The sequence below is a fragment of the Nipponia nippon genome, unplaced genomic scaffold (assembly GCF_047370975.1).
Source record: "Nipponia nippon isolate SJK-2023a ecotype South Korea unplaced genomic scaffold, ASM4737097v1 scaffold_11, whole genome shotgun sequence".
NCBI lineage: Eukaryota > Metazoa > Chordata > Aves > Pelecaniformes > Threskiornithidae > Nipponia > Nipponia nippon.
This window is the reverse complement of record NW_028262302.1, coordinates 13,462,299-13,486,369: the sequence shown is the minus strand read 5'-3', so window position 1 is coordinate 13,486,369 and position 24,071 is coordinate 13,462,299. Positions and strand designations below refer to the sequence as shown.

The window sequence follows — 24,071 nt, the reverse complement described above, 5'->3', positions numbered from 1 at the left end:
GCATGGCATTGTGCCAAGCTGAACTCCAGAGTGGGAAAAGCAGAGGCCTTGTGAGTAAAAATAAACAGACCCAAACATATGCACACAGCCCAAACCCCGAGCTTGGGAGAGCTGGGTGTAAGCTGTTTTCCACTACTGCCTACAGAGGATTTCAGAAAATTTATGGGAAACTGAGATCAGAATTTACAGCAGACACAGGGGACTAATTCGGTGTGTATTTTAGGAATGGTTGTGCTATTCAGTTTGCCTTTATTTCCCTCTCATCTCCCTGGTGCGCAGATGCAGCCCTACCTCTCAACCTTCTGTGGTGATCAGGTCACTTTGGTCCATCACACAACACCTCAGCGACGAATATGTCAGCAGAGCTTGATGTAATTCCACCCATCAGAGAGGGGTGTTTGAGAAGCACATGCAACTGCTAGAATTTTCTGGTAGGAGCACAGTAGTCATGAATACATGTAAAGAAATGTGCTATTTACTCAACAGTGAATACCCGTGTAGCTGTTACCAGCATGCTGAGGTGCTCTGTGCTTTACATACCAATTCCAGTTTTATTCAGCAACAGCTCTTATTCCCTGTGGACTCTCCAGTCTGCTGTAAACATCGATGTAAACTTTGAGAGTATACAGTCATCAAGATTAGATATTCCATTGCCCATAAGGTTGAATGGTTTTGGCCAAACTCTGATATTAAATACGGTAACAGAAAATGTAAGACCTAGTTATATTAACTCAATGTATTCCACAAAGACTTTTAAAAATTTTAAAATTGCCTTTAGATTCTTACTGTGTACTTGAACTTTATGAATATCTAAAAAAGCAGGATAGGTCATATCTACCTCATAACAAATCCACTAAAGGAAGGGATTTTTTTGTTTTTACCTGGATCTATTCCAATTAGGGTCTCCAGAGTCTTTATCTTTTGGGCTGCTTCTGCTGACACAATACTATAATGCAGAGGATCTTGAGAAATGCAGTGGACTTGTGGGACTTCTCTTGAGGATCTGACTGTGACATTGTCATTCTTTAGGTCGGTAATGAACATGCAGCCAGGAGAATGAGTAAAAGCTAACGGAGCTCCTAAAATGGGTGAAAAAACTTCAGTTGAACACGGTGTTATTGCAATAGATTGAAATATCAGAATGATAAAATCGAAAAAGCTATTTAATTTAATAACAGAGTCCCTTCCTGATGACACTTATATCATAAAAACAGGTGATATTTTAAATTACACTGCAGCAATTCATACACTTTGAGAAAGAAATGCACGCATATACATCTGAAAATGTTTTCACTTTTAAAAAGCTCATGTGCATAGTTGAGATCAGGTTTTTCTACGATATCCTCTTTGGTATAAACTTGACGCAACTTAGAAACTCAACAGTAGTACCCTCCAAGGAACTCTGTCAGGAATTGGCAAATCTGAAAATTGGCTTTGACATACATGAAGAAACTAGTGCATTGACATAAGAACAAGTTAATGCTTAGTATCACCAACACACTGTGTGAACTTGTTTCCATAAGCGTAAATTAATTCTCTAGGTTCTAGAGTGCTGCTGGAAGCTATAGTGTCTCTCTTTTACCTTTCAATATCCTTGTAACAGTGATGTGACAAAACTATGTCAACTACTGCCTGCTGGCTAGGAGTAGTCCTTTATCGGATTAAGAAAATGGGGAACAGCATCTCTGTGCAGTGTCTTGCTGACCTAGCTAGGAGACCTATAAACTGGCAAGGAATAATGACAAAAGGTGACCAGTAAGCCTTAGCAGAGGGCATCTGAGTAGCATCTAAACCCCTGGTGAACAATACGCTTATTTAGACCTGACAGCATAATAGCTCCCTCAACTGAAAATATTTTCTGTCTTTATACTAATTCCAGAAGTCTTGATCTAGATTATACTTGATTTGGCAAAATTGGTATGTTGTTGAATAAATCACAACGGGTACAAGCAAAATCTTACCTTGTTAGGATGGTGAAAATGAAGGAGATATTTCTTTAACAAGTACCTATGTGCTTGATCTGTGCTAGACCTGTTGGGAGTCTATGGCTAGTTAATTTAAATGCAGCTGGGGAACATGGTTGTTGAGATTTAATATACCTCACCGAACCATGTGAGCAGGCAATATTTTTTGTGAGAAGCTAGCAGATTCATCTTAAGTATGGGTACTGGTGGTATGGCAGCATTGTAACCACCTAGATGAGAAAGGAGCACAGAAAGATGGCACGAACTGCCAAAAAATTCCTGGAATGCATTAATGACAACTGGTTTTAATACAGAAAATGGAGAAATAAACAAAAGTAAAAGCCAGTTTCAGGCAAAGGCAGGATAGACAGCTGCTTTGAGCAACAGATTGTAAAGAGGCTGGCAATTTTTTTCTCTCCTTTCCCTGCAACAAGGATGCATGAGGAAGATGAATAAAACTGCTGGAGAACACAGGAAAGAGTGGGATTTACAGTTTGGGTTTGGGACTGAAGAAAAGGGGTTGTATGTAAGAAAGAAAAAAGTCTCTGCTCCTAGTGCTGAACATATTTACAGCAGGTGTTGAGAGCAGTTTAGATGAACATCTGTAAGGAACCACAAGGATGTAGCAGGTCGTGCAAGGAGAGAAGGATGAAGCAGATGACTTCCCAAGGCTCTCCCAGTTATACTGCCTACGATTATTAAGTTTCTTTTTCAGTAAGAACTAAAATATGAGATTTCATTGCACACTAGTGATTTGGAGCAGTATATAATACCGGCACTATGGCTGAGTTGCATTTTCTTGCCCTTCGTGCTCATGCCTGTTATAAATGATTGGATAAAGTGCAGGACAGCTCTGTGTGGAGGACAAAGCTTCATTTATGTGAAGCATGTCACATTTACTTCATTTTAGAACAAAACCTAAAAGCTCAAAATTCTTTTCCAGGTCAATCAATTTGCTAGCTCTTGACAACATTTTGGAAAGATTTCTGGCTGCTTTTTTTTTTTTTTTCTTTTTTCTTTTTATTCTTTTATTGTTTTACTGCAGTGTAATACAAAACTATATTTTAAAAGGAAGAAGCTTAAAAAAGAATGCCTTTAAACTTCCAGTTTTTAATAATGCTTACAAAAGATGTTTTGATGCTGCCAGAGCTTTAGATTTCTGCCTTTAAAATACTCAAACAAAAGTGATGGAATTTAAGCAAGAACTTCATTGAAGGTAGACCTGTATTTCACAATAGAAAATAGGCCTGCCAAAGGTTTTGTGTTGTGTGGTTGGGATGCTTTTTAGCTCACCCTAAAAATCAAACCTCCTAATCAGCCAACTCATTCAGTCCATGTTTAAAAAAAAAAAAAAAAAAAAAAAAGGAAAAAAGAAAGAGAGAGAGAAAAAGAGATTGAAAGATAATTTAAAAAGAGTCTGCAAGCATAGTACATACTGCAGTTGATGACTGCTTCTACTCCTGTTACTCCGCAGGCCCAAAACACTGGAATATCACCAGGGTGAAGGTGAACTGGATCTCCATAATCTGGTTTGGAAAGATCTTGTATTCCCAGCAGACCTGGAATTGATCAAAAATGAAATCATGAGAGATTCCCATTAAGCAGTACTACCGCAAAGCTGGGGGAGGTGGACCCCAAGCATCAGTCAATGACACTAAGCTAGAATTGCAACAGTGGCAAGTCCCACTGAAGTGACATATTTAGTTTTCCTTTGAGTCCATGTCCCCAGAACCTGAGTTGACTTGTTCTCCCTTTTTGTACTTGATGACATCAGTAAAAATGCATTCACTTTATTTCTGCAACAAAACACAAGATATTCTAGATCTTCTCTATCAACAGAAGAATTACATTCATAACACTAGCAAACAAGAATAAACGACTGCAATGCAAAATGGGTTCTTTCTAGAACATGTTTTCTACTGCTTTAGCTTCCTACATTCTTTAGCTAGAGAAACGAGCAACCACTCTTCTACCTCTCTGGGTTAGACAACTACATCTCACTCTTACCCAGCTTTCACTAAATTGTCTTTTGCTTTATTCTAACACCTACTTGTAATATTCTGGGTCATTCGAAGCACTTGCTCTCTTCCCTTGTTTTAAATTCTTCAGATGCTTTAATATACCACTGTCTTTTCTGGAATTAATTTATATAATCTGTATATAAAAGCATTTACTCTTTTCTGCTAAAAATAAATGAATAGTGGAGATCCTCACTTGCCCAGTCACCTTGTTGCTCTACTCAAAGTAATGTCTTATTACTAGTTCCTCAGATCTAAGCACTCAGACCAAACACATTACTAGGGTGTACTGTTACCAATGACTCTCCTTCCACTCTGCAATGTGATCCTTCTGCGTATGCAGCCCATGAGTCTACTGATCGACAAATTTCTGCCAGCAGAGGGGATTTTTTTTTTTATTGTTGTGATCTATCTTCATCTTACAGGTGTTTGGCTTGGTTTTGTTTCGTTTTTTTTTCCAAACAGCCTCCTGTTTTATATTTTTTTCAGTTTTCCCTTGCAAAGAATAGGCCTATACTTGTTTGAGCTGGATTTAAAAAAAAAAAAAATTCTTGCCATATTTCTATTTATTCTGTCTTAAGTGTTGTGCTCAATGTATCCTATTTCAGTGTTTTTAAAAATAATGCAGTATTTACTTTCACTCATCCGCTAAGACACAAAATGCATCCACATGTACTTCTCCCCATGCTGTCAGTCATTGCTCTCCTGTCACTGGAATCTCTGACAGCAAGAAAGTATTCACATATAAATGAAACGGCATACATTTTAGAAAAATGTGATTACATTTTTTACCAAAACCACCCCTGCCATATAACTTATCTACATCAGACAGCTATATTTTATCCAAGAAATCTCTGTGTTCAGCTCATTCAAAACCTACTTTTTTCTTTCTTTTTTTTTTTTTTTTTTTTTTTTTCCAATTCAGGTTTGTGACCATTAGAAAGGACTAAAACATAATAAATGTACTGGTCTGGGTATTTCAGTCCTGCCACTTCCCATGGTTCCCCCCTCCATTTTTACACACAGTAAAGTGCAGGCAGAGTGGAACATGAAAAGCACTGACCAGGGTCACCCATGTGAATTGGTGCTCCATGGGCTTCTTTTAATTCAGATGTTGCTAGCAGGGCTGCTTCCAGCTTGCTTTCAGGAATAGGTCTCATTGTGACTACTAAATTGCAGCAAAAAGTAGAAACGCTGTAGCAAGGCACGGCTGTCTGGCAGTTTAAAAGAATGCAAGGTGTTAGCAAGAATATTGAATACTACTTCTAAAGTATTAGAAGAAATAAGTCTAAAACTTTGTGCTGTACTTGAGTTTAGAAAGGCTGCATGCTAACATTAATTTTAAATCCTTTTAAAAAAAAATTCTTAGCATCCCATATTTTTTTTTTTTTTTAGTAAGATCCAGCAGCGCAGGAGTGAATCATTCCCTCCTTGAGCTGCTGCATTTTTGATCACAAAAACTTTCAACATTATGCATTTCTTGCTTCGGTACATGCAGCGTACTGCGTGGTGAGCTCAGTATATTCTGAATATTGTCAGACAACAACTGTGTGCTCCTGAAACGGAAAGGGAAAAAGCTAATAAAAAGCATCACACAGTGACAAATCTACTTGGTCTGAATCTATGCTATCTGTCCTCTATCCATTCTATTTGAATTGGGAGAGCTACAGTGTTCTGTAGCACGCAAGGGTCAGGAGCTCCTGCTGCTGGCAGCACCCACTTCTATAGAAGCCGTATGCCAATTCCACACATACAGCATCTTCTGTGCCTCTAGAAAGGTTGTATGGAATTCATCATCCTCACTGACTGGGATCCTGAAGCACCTCTTCTATTCAGAAATAAAGCAGCCTGGCTTTTTAGAACAAAATGTCTGATATCTAAGTTGCGTTTGAACGTAAATAAGATATGTAGACAACTAGAGCTACATAGAAAATGTTCATTAACAATCTTTATAATAAAAATCACTACATCTGTCACTGAAGAAACACACTGTACAGTTCTTCGCATTATTGACGTGCTATAAACTATGACATTTTCCTAATTCTGAAATGTTATAAGCAGATACACAGTTGCATTTTTTTTTCTTTAAGCTTGGTAGAAGGACTCACTTATGAGATACATTTGTCCCTTCATTTTGACCAGGAGTATAGCAAAAAAATTGTGAAACGATAACACTGAAAACAACAATAACCTGTGCCTAGTAGAAAAGCACATGAACTATATGAAAAAGGCATGCAGATGTGTACTTAAGTGTTCTTAATATTAAAAGGTCTACCTACTGGAGCCAGAATTATTTTAGGACTTCTGCCAACATTAAAATCCGCACTATAAACTTTCTGAGCACAGTTATAATCTTCAGTGCTATGGTGGATGCCTCAAGTTTTTGGGAACATCATCTGTCATACATGAAGAAGAAACTGCTACTGTCATGGCTTATAAAAAGAATATTCCTACTGCAAGCTGGAGCTTGTATGGAGAGCAGGACGTGTATTAAGGCATGCTCCGAATACTGCATGGGTCATTGGTTGAAACAGAGAAGGCAAACTAGAACAGAATTTAAATGAAATGGCTGCCACAGCACACAGGGAAAAACTTTGTCACCATAAATGAATAAAAAAAGCAGACTGGCCTTGCAGAAAGTTGAGAAAAGCACTGAATTGAGGCTGGGCATAGTTTACCCTGTATTTTTATGCACTCAGCACTAGCACGTGCCTAAAGTTACTATGCAGGTAGGAAAAAAAAAAAATCTGATTTTGAGCAATAGGTATACGCACATAATGTGAATATGGACAAATAAAAGGCAAAGTTATGATAAAGACTATGTGTGCGTGCATATGCTTACCTTATACATGCTTACATTACACTTTTGCTCAACGTTTCTTATGGGAATGCCAGCATTTTGGACTGCTTTTTCAAAAGAGAAGCTGCAGCCTAAATAAAAAGTCACCATGTCCTTAAGTTGTTCAGAGTAGTCCTTTAGGCTTTTCAGTGATCCAGTACAAGCTCCGTGCTCATATATTCTGTACTGTAGGCAGTCAGTTCTAGTGAAATTAGAAGTTATCACAGCTTTATCATATTTTTTGAAAACAAGGTGAATTCTTTGAATTGACAGTAACCCAGTATCAAACCACAAGATACAGCCTACTTTATCCATTTCTTTTCTTTCTGAGTAACAATGAAACAAACACATGCAAAAACCCCAGAACACCTTATTCTGCACAAAAATAAGCCAATAAACAGAACATGTTAGAGTTTGGTATTTTTTAGGTTTTATAGGTAAATGTCCCTTATATGTATCTTGTCTCAGGGCTTCAAAAATTAGGGAGCTCTTTTAAGTCTTGTTTTTAGTGTTTACTACAGGAGGACATCTTTCAAATTTCAGAGATGCTACAAATATCACACAGTCACCATGCCTGTGTTACTACTAAATAAAACAAAGGTAAAACCCTATTATTTAACTCTGCCGTCTCAGACTGCAAAGTATTTAGAAATTACACAAAGTATCACTTTTGCATTAGAGAAACACTTGTATCAGAAATAGCGTGGCCAGCAGGACCAGAGAAGTGATTGTCCCCTTATACTTGGCACTGGTGAGGCCACACCTCGAGTACTGTGTTCCGTTTTGGGCCCCTCACTACAAGAAGGACATGAAGGTGCTGGAGCGTGTCCAGAGGAGGGCAACGAAGCTGGTGAAGGGTCTAGAGCACAAGTCTGATGAGGAGCGGCTGAGGGAGCTGGGGTTGTTTAGCCTGGAGAAGAGGAGGCTGAGGGGAGACCTTATTGCTCTCTACAACTACCTGAAAGGAGGCTGTAGTGAGGTGGGGGTTGGTCTCTTCTCCCTAGTAACAAGTGATAGGATGAGAGGAAATGGCCTCAAGTTGCACCAGGGGAGGTTTAGGTTGGATATTAGGAAAAACTTCTTCACCAAATGGGTCGTCAGACATTGGAACAGGCTGCCCAGGGAAGTGGTTGAGTCCCCATCCCTGGAGGTATTTAAAAGAAGGGTAGATGTGGTACTCAGGGACATGGTTTAGCGGTGGACTTGGCAGTGCTAGGCTAACGGTTGGACTTGATGATCTTAAAGGTCTTTTCCATCCTAAACAATTCTACGATTCTATGATTCTAATACCGACAATTATCATAACATGTTCCTCAAGAACAAGATGATCAGGCTGTTATACTCATGCACAGTTTTCATTCAAAGGTATAACTCCAAGAAACGAAACTTGTTCAAAATGTACAATAGAGTGAGCAGGCTGTTCCCTGAAACCTAATCACCACCAGCATTCACTGCAGAACTCTGAGAAGCAGAGTTGGTCCATAGTTACCTGATATCAGAATCGCTACTCAGAGAAGGACACCTCCAATCACCTGGTTTGCTTCTGTACAGCAGTGGCAGGGGTCCATCATTTGCATGGCAAAACCTCTCAAAGTCATCAGCCAAGGACTTGGGCAAAATCACAACATTAGCCTGTTTATAGCCTGAAATTGTGGAAGGTAGGAATGACTGGTTATTAATACAGCTTTTTGTTTGTGAAACAGTAACTTTTCTGTATAGATTTCTTTAGATGGTCTACAAAAAATCACCTCAAGGAAATTTTTGATTCAGAAGTCCATAATTAAATTAATCAACTTTTTGAAATATTTTTAAAATCATAGCTAGATGTACTCTGTATGTGAAGTTGCTCACAGCTAAAATAGTTGGCAGACACGGATAGTACTAGAATATGAAGACAGCATAATTAATAAATACTTCTATGAATTTATATATAAACATGCTGGGTTTGACTGGGGTAGAGTTAATTTTCTTCATAGTAGCTAGTATGGGGCTACATTTTGGATTTGTGCTGGAAACAGTGTTGATAACACAGGGATGGTTTAGTTACTGCTGAGCAGTGCTTACCCAGAGTCAAGGCCTTTTCTGTTCCTTACCCCACCCCACCAGCGAGCAGGCTGGGGGGGCACAAGAAGTTGGGAGGGGACACGGCTGGGACAGCTGACCCCAACTGACCAAAGGGCTATTACATACCATATGACATCATGCTCAGCATATAGAGCTGGGGGACGAAGAAGGAAGCGGGGGATGTTTGGAGTGATGGCCTTTGTAATAAGTACCCAAGTAACTGTTACATGGGATGAAGCCCTGCTTTCCGGGAGATGGCTGAACACCCACCTGCCGATGGGAAGCAGTGAATGAATTCCTTATTTTGCTTTGCTTGTGTGCATGGCTTTTGCTTTACTTATTAAGCTGTCTTTATCTCAACCCACAAGTTTTCTCATTTTTCCTCTTCTGATTCTCTCCCCCATCCCACTTGGGGGGGGGGGGGGGGAGTGAGCGAGCGGCTGTGTGGTGCTTAGTTGCTGGCTGGGGTTAAACCACAACAATAATTTATTACCTAACCTGGGAAATTCTATATGAAAATGCTTTACTTTGCAAATGTTAGCACGGAGCCAAAGAAAGGCTATTGCATACCACACTTCCACCATTTTTTTTTAATTTAATACCAAGCTATAAATCATGGCCAGTCCAACAGTAAACTCCTGGTATCTTGACGTTATGTAGCCCATTCTTTAGAGTCTGTTGGCTATGGAATTTTACTGTGAGCTGCAATTTAACAGACATAATTACAGCTCAGGAATAAACTCTTGCCTGTCACACTGAATCTCAGTCATTTCTACTATTTCTAATTTAAAAAACTAGAATGAACAGAACTGCTACACATTCTTCACTTGGAATCAACTTTTGATTTAAAAGGTTGTTGAATACTACCATGCAATAGCTTCTAAAGACAACATTTTTGCAATGAGTATCAATAAAGAAAGCTCACATTCATTTTATTTAGCAAAAATTTATTTTCTAAACAGTAGTAGTTAATACCAATGTCATTTTAATTTTCCTGCATGTAAATACCAGCTGTTCAAATAAAGAGAAGAAACTTAGAGTACAACTAGTCTTCATGTATAAAACTGCCAATTAACAGTCCCTAACTCCTGTATTGATACTGTCTTGAAAAGTTATTGCCGTGTCTGATATCAGACAGGAGAGTAAGAGGCTGCATAGAAGCTCTCACTTTCTTAAATACTGAGGTTGTCTGTCATCCAAGAGGCAATCATTTAGTTGAAATCAGTGGTCTGCCTTAAAAGGCTGTAGACATTCAGCCAAATCTTACTCTTGACCAAAGCTAACGAAGAAACCAAAAGATAAAATTCTATTCCTGATGGAAAAATGCAAAGCAAAGGCTGAGGTAAGCATGTATTTGAATACTGAATGTGTCCACAAACTGCTCTCTTGGGAGTGCTCAGCACAAAAATTCATTTTATTACTAGCAAAAGTTACTAAATACAGAAACAGTTTCTTGCTAAATACAGAAATACATTTTTGTTAAATAAACATGCTAAATTTACCACTGAATAAAATACTACATTCAGTTGCCCCTCAACTTCATTCCCTGCCATCCATGCGAAATCCACATGCACTTTCTACTTTGCTGGTGATATTCACAAATTCTTAAAATTATGGTTTTAGTCAGTGCATTCAACTTGGACAACACTGAATTTAAAATGCTAGTCACAGCTGACAGACTGAATCTGTAGGTAACTTTGAGGTATTCTATAAACTCAGGAAGCTTCGTTAAAACTCTTTGACAACTTTACTGCTCCTGATAACTATTCTTACTTTCTTTATAGATGAAAACATATTTTTCCCTTCCCATATCAGCTTACGTATATACTTGCATTATGTATCCATCATTATGAATATATTCACAAGCAATGCTAGTGAAGCTGGACATGCTGATCAACCCATGCATTAATTCAACACACTCATGTCCCAATTCAGAGAAGTTTAGAAAGAGTTTTTAATTTCTTTGGTGAATGGCAATGAGGGCAGTAAGAAATAATTGTTTTAGTAGTACATCACCCAACAACATAAGGCAATTCTAAGGGTTCTGAGAAATTCCAATTACCCGAGTTTTTTTAGTCTTTGCATAACGGAGCTGTATGCTCATGGCGAGAAGTCTGAACTTGTTTTGTATGTAAACAATATTTTTTTCAAATGTTAAAACTAACACATTTAAAACTACTGCAGCAATACAAGCACTTAAAAATACAGTTGGGGCAAACTGCAAATCATTAACATTCTAACATGTTTTCTGTTAGTATTTTTCCACTTATGTACTGATGGAAAAGAAAATCATAATTTCAAGACTTACTATGATTCTATAAAATGACCCTTAACGATGTTCTTATGTTATAGCAATGCTACTACACACAGCTTTGCTGATCAGCTACTTGCCACAGTAATTTTAGTTAAGTTACATTTTAAAGTTGATCAGAGCAATGACACAGACTCTGCTTCTGTAAAAGTCCAGCTATGAGGCAAGACAGAAATGAGTTTTCTAGAATGCATTCAGTTATCTGAGTACAAAACTATTTTTTCCCTCCCCCTTATAACTCACAGTCTTGCTGAGTCAGTAATTTCCAAATTCTACAATAAATGAAGCAGAAAACCACTTCTGTAACTATATATCTCTAATTCTTCCACAAAGCCTATCTGATGCACTAAGTAAAGCAAGGTCTCTGTGAAGAACATAGTATGTCATCCTACAAATGTGATAACAATGTATACAAGAGAAGCTACATTTGGTTAAAGATTTTTCAAATATTTTCTGCATCCGTCATTTCTGACTGACATAACTGAGAGCTGAGGGACGCACTGCAAACTTTGAGAACAAAGTCCATGTACTTTACACAGGTAGGATGATATATTTTCTCTGATGTAGCTTTATGATTTAAGAACACAGTGTCATGTGCTTAGAATGTGATTTCAAAAACACCCAAGTGACTTAAGAACATAAGCCAACTTAACATTTTCTTCTGTTTTAATTCAGTGCTTTTGATATTCCTACACTCCTTCACAAACAGAAAACCAAAACACGTAGCTATGAATCTAAAATGGAGCCACTTTTTTACTGAGAACTGCTAGGTTTACTTACCCTCCGCCATTCCAGAAGTATTACTAATACTGAGTCTGTTGCATCGAATTATTCTTCTTAGCACATGGGGAAGGAGAGATTTCAAGCCTCCTGTCAAAATCATCTCTTCAGCCTTAACAGAAAGATAATTATAAATTTAAACACAAAGCACTTTTTTTTTTGACATTTTAAATTCTGATTTGCTAAAGAACCTAGCTTAAGTTTCCTCTTTGTGCTCCACCAAAGTTATTATCACTGGAAAATTCTAAGTTATAACCCAAAAGGCAGATCAAAGTCAAAAGGTTATTTCACTGACATTTTGTGAATAAATGCAAACTGAATCTTTCAATAAATTAGCCAGAGACATGCACTTTAACATTCGGGATAAAATGCAAAGTTTTGCTGGCCTGTAATGTAAGAAACAGATTTCTTTCCTCCCTGATAAATATTCATTTCCTAAAGTATTCACTTTTCCAAAATGCATTGTAACTTTAAAATTGCAAAAGCACAAATGGATTAACCTACCAAGCTATAATCTGTAATGTTACTTCTCTGTTCAAAATGCTTTTAGACAATTAGCAATGCAACCTTGCGGTAAAAGAGAACTATATTCAGAAAATGTCATTTTAATACATTCCACACGTATTATACTTTTCAAATATTAATTATGTAGAAGTGAATACTCCCGTGACTATTCTTCCACTGGGAAAGCAGACATATAGATGTTTAAGTCACTTGTCACACAATCTGGAGTAGGAAAAGAGATAAGTACCCTGATTACATCAATATCTGACCCTTTTTACATCTTTTGGAGATTTAAGACATCTTTTTTCTGCAATCTAGTCAGAGTTCACACATAGTTTTTCCCTCAACCTAAACTACCTAGTAACAAAAAAGGGTTTATTACATCATTATTAGGAAAAAGTAAAAGATAGCTCAGGGTAAAATAATAACTTGGCTGCTTATGATTTTAACCTTGGTCACTTTTAAGTAAAGAAACTGAACTATCCTCCAAGTAATCAAATTACCAACCTCCAAGTTTTTCTTTAATTCAGAAGAAGCCATTCTTGATGCCATTCATAAGAAGTAATAAATATGATAGAAGCTATGCTGCTTTTTGAAAAGATGCCAGTAAATTAATGTACAATGAGATGTTACAACCTTCTAGCAAAAGTTAACTTTTCTGTTAAAGGTCCACAGTTTTTGTACTATAACTATGATAGCACGAAGTTTCACTCTCACAGTGGAGTGGAATACAAGTGACACGCTTTATTGTGAAAATGTATATCTCTGAGCAACTCATTCATTAATTAACTTGAAGTAAGAGTAGTGATATGTTTTGACTGAAATTATACTTTTATCGTAGCTTGTCTGTCCAAAATGTTTCCCAAAGCTTGCAGAATCCTGAGAGGTTAAGTTGGGTGCACTGAAATTTAGAGTAAGCATTTTACCTATTCTTAATTCTGAAATCTTTATTTAACATTGTCAGCCAAAAGAAATCAATCTGGGTTTTTCTTCTGAACTCTAACTTACTACTTTCTAACTCTTCTCATCTTTTCTGCTTTTACATTATCACTCCGTATGCTGCACAAAAAATAGTATTCATTACAAAATCATGAACAATTCCAAATACGCACTTTAAAGATAACAAGAAATCAGATTTAGAAATGTAGCTGAGCTCTAATCCAGGCCTGTAAGTGTCAATTTTAGAGACATTACTCTTACTGCAAAGACAATTTCTGACACCAGTCTGGAATTATTCATTCAAGAGGTTCCAAATTAAATACAGTGATCCTAATAAAAAATTCCAGGTGTGTTCATTAGATTCTTTCAGATTGTTTTTCTTTATTTCTGACCATCTTTGAAACCATCTAAATCATCTATAGGATTGATGATCTTGAGAACTACTAGCTTACATGGATTTGAAAAACAGTCTGAAGTTCAGGAAGCTAGGTTGGGACAAAAGCTGTCTTCAGCTAGGTATTTTATCACAAATGCCCTGGTCTGATGTGGGGCAAGCCTGATTCTTCCCTCATAAAGTGTGTGCCCAGTAGCAGAAATGGAAGTACCTATGGGATTTTATCAGCAAACATTTAGGGCCCTAAAAGTTTTACATTCATGTAACAGCAAGTGGCTAACAAGCTACAGGACTGTGAATATGAGTAGTGCTTCCAAAATGTTGGTTATAAGTACCTTAGAGAAACACTTGGGCTTGTAGATCCTATTTGAGAACCTAGCCCCTAGTTGCAAAGCAACATATATTGTTGATGGCTGGGCAGGAAGTGAATAATTTAAACATTAGCTTTGTATAAAAGCAGACTGATTCATCTCTTTCAGATGAGAGAGAAAACTCACCTTATCACTATTTGCTATCACTAAAGTTCCTATGGTGATTAATAAAACTATAGGGAAAATCCAATAGGATTAACATTCTGAGCTATAACTTTAGACCACTGTATTTGCTACACAATATCAGTAACAGATTATGCTGCTGCTTTTCTTTATTAGTTGCTAATTTGGATAGACGATAAAAACCGTTAGATGTTCGTAGTAAAACCTAGCTTCTGCTATTTGAGTTTCTCATGAATGGCGAGTTTCTATGCAATATGTTATTTCCCTATGCTAGGGGGCATCATCAGGTTTAGATTCCCCAACCATCTCTAGGACCTCCTGGCAAATCACCAGAGCCATCATGACCACGGCCTGTTTGGAATGATAGGGGAGAAGCACCAAGATAGCTCAGGTCTTACAGCATCTTCTCCATTTGCTTCCATCAGGATGCCTGAAGAAGCGTACAGACTGGCTTCATGGGGCCCTCAAGCAGCACTCTAACCAAACGGTCTGGTACAGCTGTTAGTCAGTTTTCAGGATCTGTCCCCTGGCAGAGGTTTGTCAACTCCTTCATTTTGTTCTGAGAAAGTTTCAGATAACAGGAAGTATCAGTTATCTCATGGGGGTACGTTCGATTATGATACAGATAAGACGGTGCAGGATAAGTGTTAAAAAAACCTTAAGAGAAGATGCTGACAGAGCTTATGAGATGGCTGTTGTGCCTGAGAGCATCCTATATGGCGTCCCCTCACTAAGGGACCCTAAGATCTGGCTTTCCAGTCTGGGTTGCCTTTAATGGAATGAACCTCTAAAGCACACTAGATATAGTCCTGGGTAACCAGCATTTGAAAATCAGGTGATTTACTGGCTGCATACTGACAAAATTCATACTTAAAGCACCCAGTCTGAAAAGAACCTTGTTCTAAGTCAGGTTGCTCACATCAGACTCCCTGACTTGTGATACCAACAACGAATATTGTAAAGCTTCATAGCACTGAAGTGTCAAGATCACTCTTAAAGAACCTTTTCTTGAACATTTGGTTCCACGTTAGAAGCACAATAAACACTTTTCTTTTTAGAGGTTTACATGAAGATTCAATGTAATTCATGTGCATTTTGAGTTCTACATACTGAACTGAATGAATAAAATATATTGCTGTCTAACACATTAAAATGGCACTTACCTGCTATTGGTTTGTGGGCACTGCCATATCCTGAGCTGCACTTCCAGACCTTGACAAGGATGATCAAACTTCAAAGCTGGAAAGAAATGATAATGTACAAGAATGATCTATAAGAATGATGTAAGGAGCTGTGTGACCAGATAATGATGGTGGCATGGCATATGCCATATCAGTAGTTCAGAATAATGAATCAACTTGTCAGAAACAATATCGTATTGAAATGACATTATGTTAAAAATATATATATATATTCAGGAAAAAAATTTTCTTTGCATCGAAGTGGCAGTCAGGAAGTACAGCTATGTACCAGCTTTGGTAAAAGTTCTAAACAGATCTTGGGGCTGGTTTTAATAAGTAAGGTAAAATTGTTAGGTGACATCTTCATTTAGTATATACCTGTGTAGCACCACTCCAGTAGAGTTAAGCAGATACACACTACCTGATTAAATTGGCCCAGCTGATTTGCAAAATATCCCATTACTTAGACAACAACAATTTTCAGGAAGGCTAGATTTGGAAGGTATTTTTTTAAATTCAGAAATTGTGATCAATTGTTGCCACATGAAGCTCTAAGTCATTAACCATTTCTACATGCTGTTCTCAGTGCACTAGTTGAGTACTGGTGACTGTGTGCCATGAGGCGCTGACCTTTGCTGAGGTGATTGAAATGGGACTGGTTCTAAGCCTCATCTTTATCACTGATTGAAAAGAATGTGCTCTATTTCCCCTGAATCTCACAACTCATGCTAGGAAAAAAGCATGTTGAGAGGAATGTTACTTTATCCTGTTAAAAAACCCTGCTGCTCTCAAGAGGTGTACCATTGCCTGTCACATCACTTAGAGATTCCCTAGTTTCCACCTTTAAGCCTTGTCTGGTAACAAAGTTAGTTACTGTATATCTAGGTAAGAGTTAAATATTCATCAGCAATGCTTGGAAAAAGTGACCAATACCACCCACCTTTGCCAAACGATCTCCAACCCAACATGAAGCGAGAAAAATGCAGTTCCAGACAAGATTTAATAAAGAGGTTGCGTTGTCTTTCAGAGGACTTGTATGATGGACAGAGTAGCCTCTTTGCACCCCCCTATTGTTTGCATGTCTCGGGCTATTTCTTGTTGCTCCTATTTCTTGTTCCTCCCTCTTTCTTTTGTCTACAGTATGCCTCTGTCTCTGCCTTTTTCTTCCCTGAGTTGAGACCTCTATCTCCACAACCCCAAGCGGGACTGACCTTCGCAGGGCTTGCTTCCTTGGTTTGTCTGACTGCATCCTCTGGCAATACAGGAGTTTGGATGTCTTCTCTCCTCTCACTAGCTCTGTTTAATTTATATAGTTGCTGTATCTCTCAGTTGTACCTCCAACTCTCTCTCAATTTGCAACCTTAAATGAGCTTTTCCTGTCCTCACTCTGAGACAAAATAATCTAACTTCAGAAATCATAAAACACAATAAATGCACAAACGGTTTCCTAGACTTGTAAGATGCAGGCTCCTCTGCACCTCCATGTCTACACTTACATGTAGAGAGAGAGAGAGGGATCCCCTTTTAATATTACAGATAGGCTTGGATTAAGCACAGTTTTTCTAATTATTTCCTCCTTAATTTTTCACAGCAGAACCACAAACCAGCATTGCAAAGTTATGTATCTGTACATTAAATTGCTGATTGAGCTATAGTTTATAAAGCATTTTTACAATCTGCAGAGCATAATCTCTTTAGAGAAACAGAAGGAAGTGCAGTAAGTGAAACATTTTGTATTATTTTGTATTACCTTACAGCTTTCAAAATGAAAAAGTGAAATCTGTAAATTTTGCAGATATTTAAATATGAGCATAGATTCTTTCCAGGCCCACACTGTAAATTATTCATTACCCAAGAAAATGGAAAAATGTCATTTAAGTGTCAGAAAGATTACACTTTGAAATGCAGTGGGTGTGTCCATACCACTGTGCTAAACCATACCAGATAAAAATGAATCAAAAAATTATATAATAACACAAAAGGATTAAAACATCCTTCAGAAATGTCAGTGTGACTGCTTCGCCTTTACACGTGTCAAGTAAATTCATGAAATAAAACTAAAAACATATAGTATTTCTCTGGTTTTAAAAATGGATCACTTGAGAATAAACAGCCTGTAAGAAGTACTGCTGATAAGAGTAACAAACAAGTTGGCTTGAAGACTGCAAAGCAGTTAATACCAGTTTCTGATGTCACAGATGACAGGTTTGTTTCTCCAGTGGTACTGATACACTAATAAGAATATTGTTTAATGCAGTGACTTTTCAAAGTGTAATCTAGAGACTTGCTTGCAAGGAGCCCAAAGACTCTTACAAACTACAATCTTGCATTGTTTATATCACTTTTGTCCTATTTTTCAGTTTAAAGTTTGATAATAAGAATGGGTGGTGGCATGTACAGGTTCATCGGCCAAAAAAGTGCAGAGGTCAGTACTTAACACTGCTGGGCAGGTTTTTCTAGATACTGTCACGCAGATAGCTTACCCAAAGCCACTGCTGCACTAACAGGAACAGCAGGGTGACTGGAAACATGAGCCAGCCCACGGGCTGCCTTTACTGATACATAATGGAAAGTAATCTAAACTAATTATAATCTAACAAACCTTTTGTGTACTAATGCCTTGCCTTAGTATGAATACGGTTACAGAGGTTTGTTAACGCAAATATGGTTTAAAATGACCTGCTGCTTAATCATCAAGCTGATTTGAAATTCTGCCAAGAGACTTCTGGGGAAAGTACAAACTTCTCTGAAAATTTACTCCATTTGATTTTCCAACCAGGTGTCTCAGTTATACTTGTGATGTTTTATTTGAAGAATCAATTAATGATCCTTTTTCTCCCCATCTGCTATGAATCATTTCAAAGCTCAGAAGTGCTTTGTGTATCATTCCAAAGAGGAAGTGCTTTGTGTATTTTCAGACAGCACCTCATCCAGCAAATTAAGATTTAACTGTACATTTGAAATACAGGGTATTTGCCTTTGAAGTTTATGCACCTTTAGATGAGAGTTGCAAACAGAAATTTAAAATAGTTTCCATTAGTGTTCTCTCTGCTGCTTAAAGCAACTAGCCTATACTCAAGATCCTGCAGATTGTGTCAGGATGAGAAACTGATGATAGAAACAATGTATCTTTGATGCAATCTTGTTTACTTGCAAAAAAAGACATATAGACATACAACGTTTAGTTTCTCCCAGCATTTTAAGGAAAAAATAACAGAAAGCAATTACCAGTTCCAAAGCAGCCATTTCAGATAGCGCTGTGTGTTAGTGCGACATGTCTTGCACAGGTGCCCTGAACTTCCACCACTGCATTTGTATTATTTTACACTCAGCTCTGGGACAAAGTAAATTGTTTCTCAGGTGGAGAAATACGGGCAGAGACTAGACAATAGTTCACACTGGGGCCTTGCCCTTCCTTGCATGGGCACAAGCTCTGCAAGACCTCGGTTGTTTAGGCTTTTTTATCCTGCAAAGGATGAGGCCTCATGGCTCCTGCACCCTTCCAACCCCTTGGGTCATATCCTAATACCTGCATATCCTGCCCCATCATCTTACAAAAACACATGACCAACAAGCTTTAGAACAGCCACCTCATTTACGTGCACTTTTGGCAAGATACGGTACACACATAGGAGGAGACAAGGACCTTTATAGAGATTTAAAAATGCCACTTCCATGCCTTTGACTTTGCTGACAGGAATACTCACCAGCTGCCCTAAGAAGAGACAGCAAGTGATCTACCAGAGGTTGTTTTTGTATAAGATGACAAGAAGTGCTTATTCAACTTCAAGGAATTGAAAAAAACATGAGGGTGGCATTTAAATATAGTTTCCTAATCTACACTGAGCTACAGATGATCTTTAGAATTGCTCCACAATTCTCTGGGCTTGGTCCAGCCACCAGTTCTCTATCTTGGCCTCTTCTGGCCCTGAGACAGGCCAAGGATGCAGGAGGACCTTGCCTGCAGGCCACCAATGTCAGCCTCTCCCCCACTCCCCGAAGCAGCACTGCCCAGGGTAGCAGGGTATTGCGCATTGGAGCCAAGGTGATGAGCATCGGCTGGGTAACAATTCCTAAAGTGAGGAAAATTTTTCCTCCCAGTCTTACTCACACAGAATGAAAGTGGAAGTCCATAGGACAAAGTACAGTGACTTGTACCACTTCGTTTGCAAGGCAGCAGCCACAGGTGCTTATTTTGATAAGAAAGTATGTCACCGCCTAGGTTACACCCAGTCACGTCATGCATGGTCACAGGGCTGACGGGGTGCCTGTTCCTCCCAAGGAATTCCATCTGGAGGTAACCAGGTGAGTAACGTTCTGCTTCCTACACACCATAAAAATACTACCAAGCTCCCAAAAAACCGTGCCATGCTCCTGCTATCAGGTCATTCAGGCTACCCCCAGGATTATGCCATTTCTTTTGGGCTCACATGTCTGCCGGCAGGTGCTAAGTCACTGCATCCATTGCTCCTCACCAAGCAATTCTCCTCAGATACGGTCACCAAAGGAATGACTGCAGACTATGTATTTACACAAAGATAGTGTCCTTGAAATGCGGGTGTCTCAGCAGGCTGTGTCTGGGGAACCTCCAGTGAATTGTATCTCTCCAAACACTACCAAGCACAAACATCTTTGCCTCCACAAATACCTCTGACGGAGAGATACTGACTTTCTTTGTTCCACTGCTTCCTTCAGCTCTTAGACCAAGAAACACTGTGAACAGCTCAAAAGGACCGAGCATCATATCCTTGATGGAACTCCTGGCTTAAGCAGAGCTATTTCGATAACCAGGTGAATCAGTGGCAGGCTCTGCAACAATACCTCACTGCAAATTCCAGGAGTAAGTGTAGATAAAGTGCTGTTAGCTACTGTGTGATGTGATGGCAAATGGTGTGCACTTGGACTGCTATTTTATCTTGGAGCATCCACACTGCCCACATATTAAATGTTAATCTGCATCAAGGATGCCTGCACAGCTTTGTTCTGCAGCATCCATTCCAATTGGAAAGGCTCCATGAAGTTTCAGACAAGTTATGGCTGCATTACTATGTTTTCATTACTGCATACCTGACAACTATAGTACTATGTGGCAACTATAGTTGTCATGATAATCTGGAAACTGCCCTTGATGGTCTGTTTGGTGCAGCCAGGCACCTGCAGACATATTTGCACTCTACCTGCAAGAGCTCAGGGCCTGACTGACCAACACTGAGTAAAGCAGCATGATGAAAAGGAATAGTGATAAACAGTAATATCAACAATCAGACATATACTCTAAGGCTAACAATGACCACAATCCCTATGGAGAAGAGAGTGCTGCTTTGTCCCTAGTGAAGATGCTCAAGCTCTAGAAACCACAGATGTTCCATACTTATTTGGTAGGCTGCATCACGGAGCCCATAAATCATCAATGACAATGTTCCCCGTCCTTGAACTTGTGAACAAGAACCTGCAGAATTAGTGAGTTATAATCCTGAATGGGCAAAGCCCCTTGTGGTGAGACTCAAATGAAGATCTGTACGTCATTCATAGCTCTTCTTCCCCTGACTATACAGAGACAATATGAGACTCTATGCCACGTGAACCTTTAAGGACCTCAGCTTGGCAGTAACATGGGGGATGGAAGAACTGGATGATGTGGCAGTTCAACCAAGCAAATAAGCGTGTTGATACACTGACCTGATTGTCCAGTCATCTGTAGGAATCAGGAATGAACTAGTTTTATAGACAAATGGCAATCATGCTGACCATGGGAGGAGAGGTTCTGCAAGTGGTGTGTTGGTGCTGCAGAGTACCAACAGTACCTCCAGTTGCCCTCTCCATTTCAGGAGACTCATGACTCATGACAGTCATTCAAGACCAGCATATGATGTAATCCCACTAGGCAACTGTCCTCATCCACCAGAATATTCGTTGACAAAGCAGAGAATGAGTTACCCTACAGCCATAGGCTGAAATGGTGCCTACTGTCTAGAAGAAAGATGGGCTTGAACTGAAGCTTTGTGTTCTGAAAAGGAAATCCCTAATTACCTTACACTCTTAAATTGAGGGAAAGGATACAGGCCCTTATCAAGCTGTCCTGGACAGCCTGACCCCACAGCACATGGATGGTTCTGATGCAGTCAGTCTATCATGGTATCCTCAGAGCGTCACCATTGGTGGCAGCAGCACCACGGCTGTGCAGCAAGTGCAAGGGAGAAGTTTAGGAGCTCTGTTAGGCTTGGGTCCTAACACAGGTCATGCAAAGAACTTCTCATATAAGTTTCTGGTTACAGACTAGATCAGGCATCAGATGACTAAATGCTGTCACTCTGTTAGCTATTTGGTGGCTTATACAATACATTATTGTGTTCAACGCAGTTACAGCAGACAGAGAATATCTCAAACCGCTGCTTTCATGTGCAGATTTCAGCAGAGAACTCAAGAATTTGAAAAAATACACAGTTCACCTTTCTATTTCATAGAATTAATCCTGGGCTTTTACTGCTTTTCCCTATGTTCTCTGGGTAATTAGAGTAAGACCTGCAGGCCTATCACCCTCATACCTTTTATCACAATTAAAATATCTTTTGAAAAAGCAGCTTGGTGTTAAAGAGATGACTCATAATGCTGCAGCATCAGTTAGCTGATTTGAAAGAGATGTTAATGTCATAATTTTGATTTTCATTACCAAATAATAAGAAGGTAAGGGCTGAAAATGTCTAACGCATCTATCGCCTCATTTTATATTTTTAAAATATACATAAGCTACACAGTTGGTGTATCTTGGTGTGCTCTACTTCCAAAATTCCATTTTAATACAGATTTGAGCCCATATTTTGTGTAGAAGCAACACAGAACAAAATTTAAGCTATTACTATTTTTGTTTGTTTATTTATTTAGGGTTTTGTTCCCAGATACGGTTGAGGTAATATGCATAAAACTTTGTCTCAGAGCTTACAGTTTAAGGACTCAAACCTATAGTACTTCTATGAATATAACATAAGTAGATAAGTAGTCCTATTGAGTTCAAGGACAAATGAAGTGCTTAAACATTTGCTGTATTGTACTTCATCTGCATAGGTGTTTGCACACAAGCCATAGACTATACACAGATCTGAGTAAAGAAAGATGTGACAGAAAAGTTAGTTTAAAGTAAAGAGAGAAAAAGATGTAAGCAATACACAGGCTTTTTATAAACAGATGTGTATGGAACAAGCTAATACCCTTGATATAAAATAAGTTATAATTAGTATTGATGAACCATACAGTTCAGAAATGAGGTTTAGCTCTTTTTTAGCCTGCTTAACAACTATTGATCCTCTTTTCCATTTTCTGTATACATGCCAGACAGGCAATTGCAATAATGTACCTTAAAATTCCATACCTTCTATTTAGGAGGTGCTTTAAGATATTAAGTTTGAATAACCATTTTTGTTCTTGGATTTTTTCACATAACTTATTATATATCCTAAGTATGGAAAGTGGGCTAAGTTTTGTTTCTTTTCATTTTCAAATAGGAAAAGACTCTTGGCTTGTTTGAGCATTAGGTTTTGATCTGGCTGACTTTTCCTCCTTCTCTGAAATGGATTTTCACTTTCCGTTACATCATAGTGCCTTAAGAGTGTCATGGTGTGGATTAATGCATGAATAAAGTCCAAATAAGTCAAAATATTATTACAACAGTATTCTTCAGAAGATAGGATTAAAGCTACATCAAGCCCAGTATCCTGACTTTGATAGTGGCCAATAATGTACACCTAAGGAAGAGTTTAAAATTAGAGCAAACATTGACAAAACTTAGCTGGTATATCCTTCCAGCATTCCATGACCTGTGGTTCAGGAACATTGGAGCTAAGGGTGATTTCTTTGTTTGTAGAGGTTAACATAAGAACTGATAGCCAAGTGGACTTTATCCCAGTTTACAGCATATCATATGGATTCCAGCAGCTACCTCCTAAATTAATTTACTCAGGGAACTGTCTAGATGCAACAGCCAAGAATTTTGCATGGTTTGTTTTATTAGGATTCCAGTTCCAAAGCTAATATATTTAAAAGTAATGAAACTATCCTTACATTAGAATGCAATCTACAAACACAGAAATTCCTTTAATCTTAATCCCATAAATATATATCCTCTTGAGACCAGCATCTTAGAAGAGTGTTCCCAATACAATTAATTAGCTATTACCAGAAATAACTTCTCCCAAAGAAGGGTCAGGCTACACAGTATATGCAGTGAAAAAAGACAAGACAAATTAAAAGCACTCAGCAGCTTGCATTAATGGGCTCCAAGTCTAAATGCACAATTAAAATAGAGCATTCACATTTGCAAAAACTGAACTGTGCAAATCTATGGGTTTTGTCTCCAAAAGATTAGTCGAATGTGTGGGGTTTTGATTTTTGGGGAAAGGGAGTAGTGAATTTGGTTCAAACCTAGGCTTATTTAGCTAGCTTCTCTTTTAATATAATTAGTATCAAGACACATTTTTGGGACCACCTAGAATTCTGAAAACTAAGTATTTAGGATCAGCATTTCTGGACAGAAAAAGATAAATCTACAAACCAGATAATTGCTCAGCTACCTGAAAATAAAAACAAACA

General features: G+C 38.3%; 1 protein-coding gene across 9 annotated transcripts in view; it reads right to left on the bottom strand.

The window, feature by feature from the left end:
• Positions 1–24,071, bottom strand: part of DGLUCY (D-glutamate cyclase) — a 51,043-nt gene that overhangs the window by 16,756 nt on the left and 10,216 nt on the right. For 5 of the 9 annotated variants that reach the window (XM_087747513.1, XM_087747510.1, XM_087747511.1 and 2 more), the window contains 7 exons: positions 15,471–15,546; positions 11,977–12,088; positions 8,311–8,464; positions 6,825–7,023; positions 5,046–5,196; positions 3,401–3,523; positions 882–1,079 (listed from right to left, as the gene is read on the bottom strand). In XM_087747513.1, the coding sequence (XP_087603639.1) occupies positions 882–1,079; positions 3,401–3,523; positions 5,046–5,196; positions 6,825–7,023; positions 8,311–8,464; positions 11,977–12,079 (928 nt within the window). In that variant the 5' untranslated portion in view covers positions 12,080–12,088; positions 15,471–15,546. Of the gene's footprint in view, positions 1–881; positions 1,080–3,400; positions 3,524–5,045; positions 5,197–6,824; positions 7,024–8,310; positions 8,465–11,976; positions 12,089–12,987; positions 13,051–15,470; positions 15,547–18,716; positions 18,739–24,071 lie in introns of those variants that run through there. The other 4 variants (XM_009475900.2, XM_087747517.1, XM_087747516.1 and 1 more) reach the window with 2 other exon arrangements.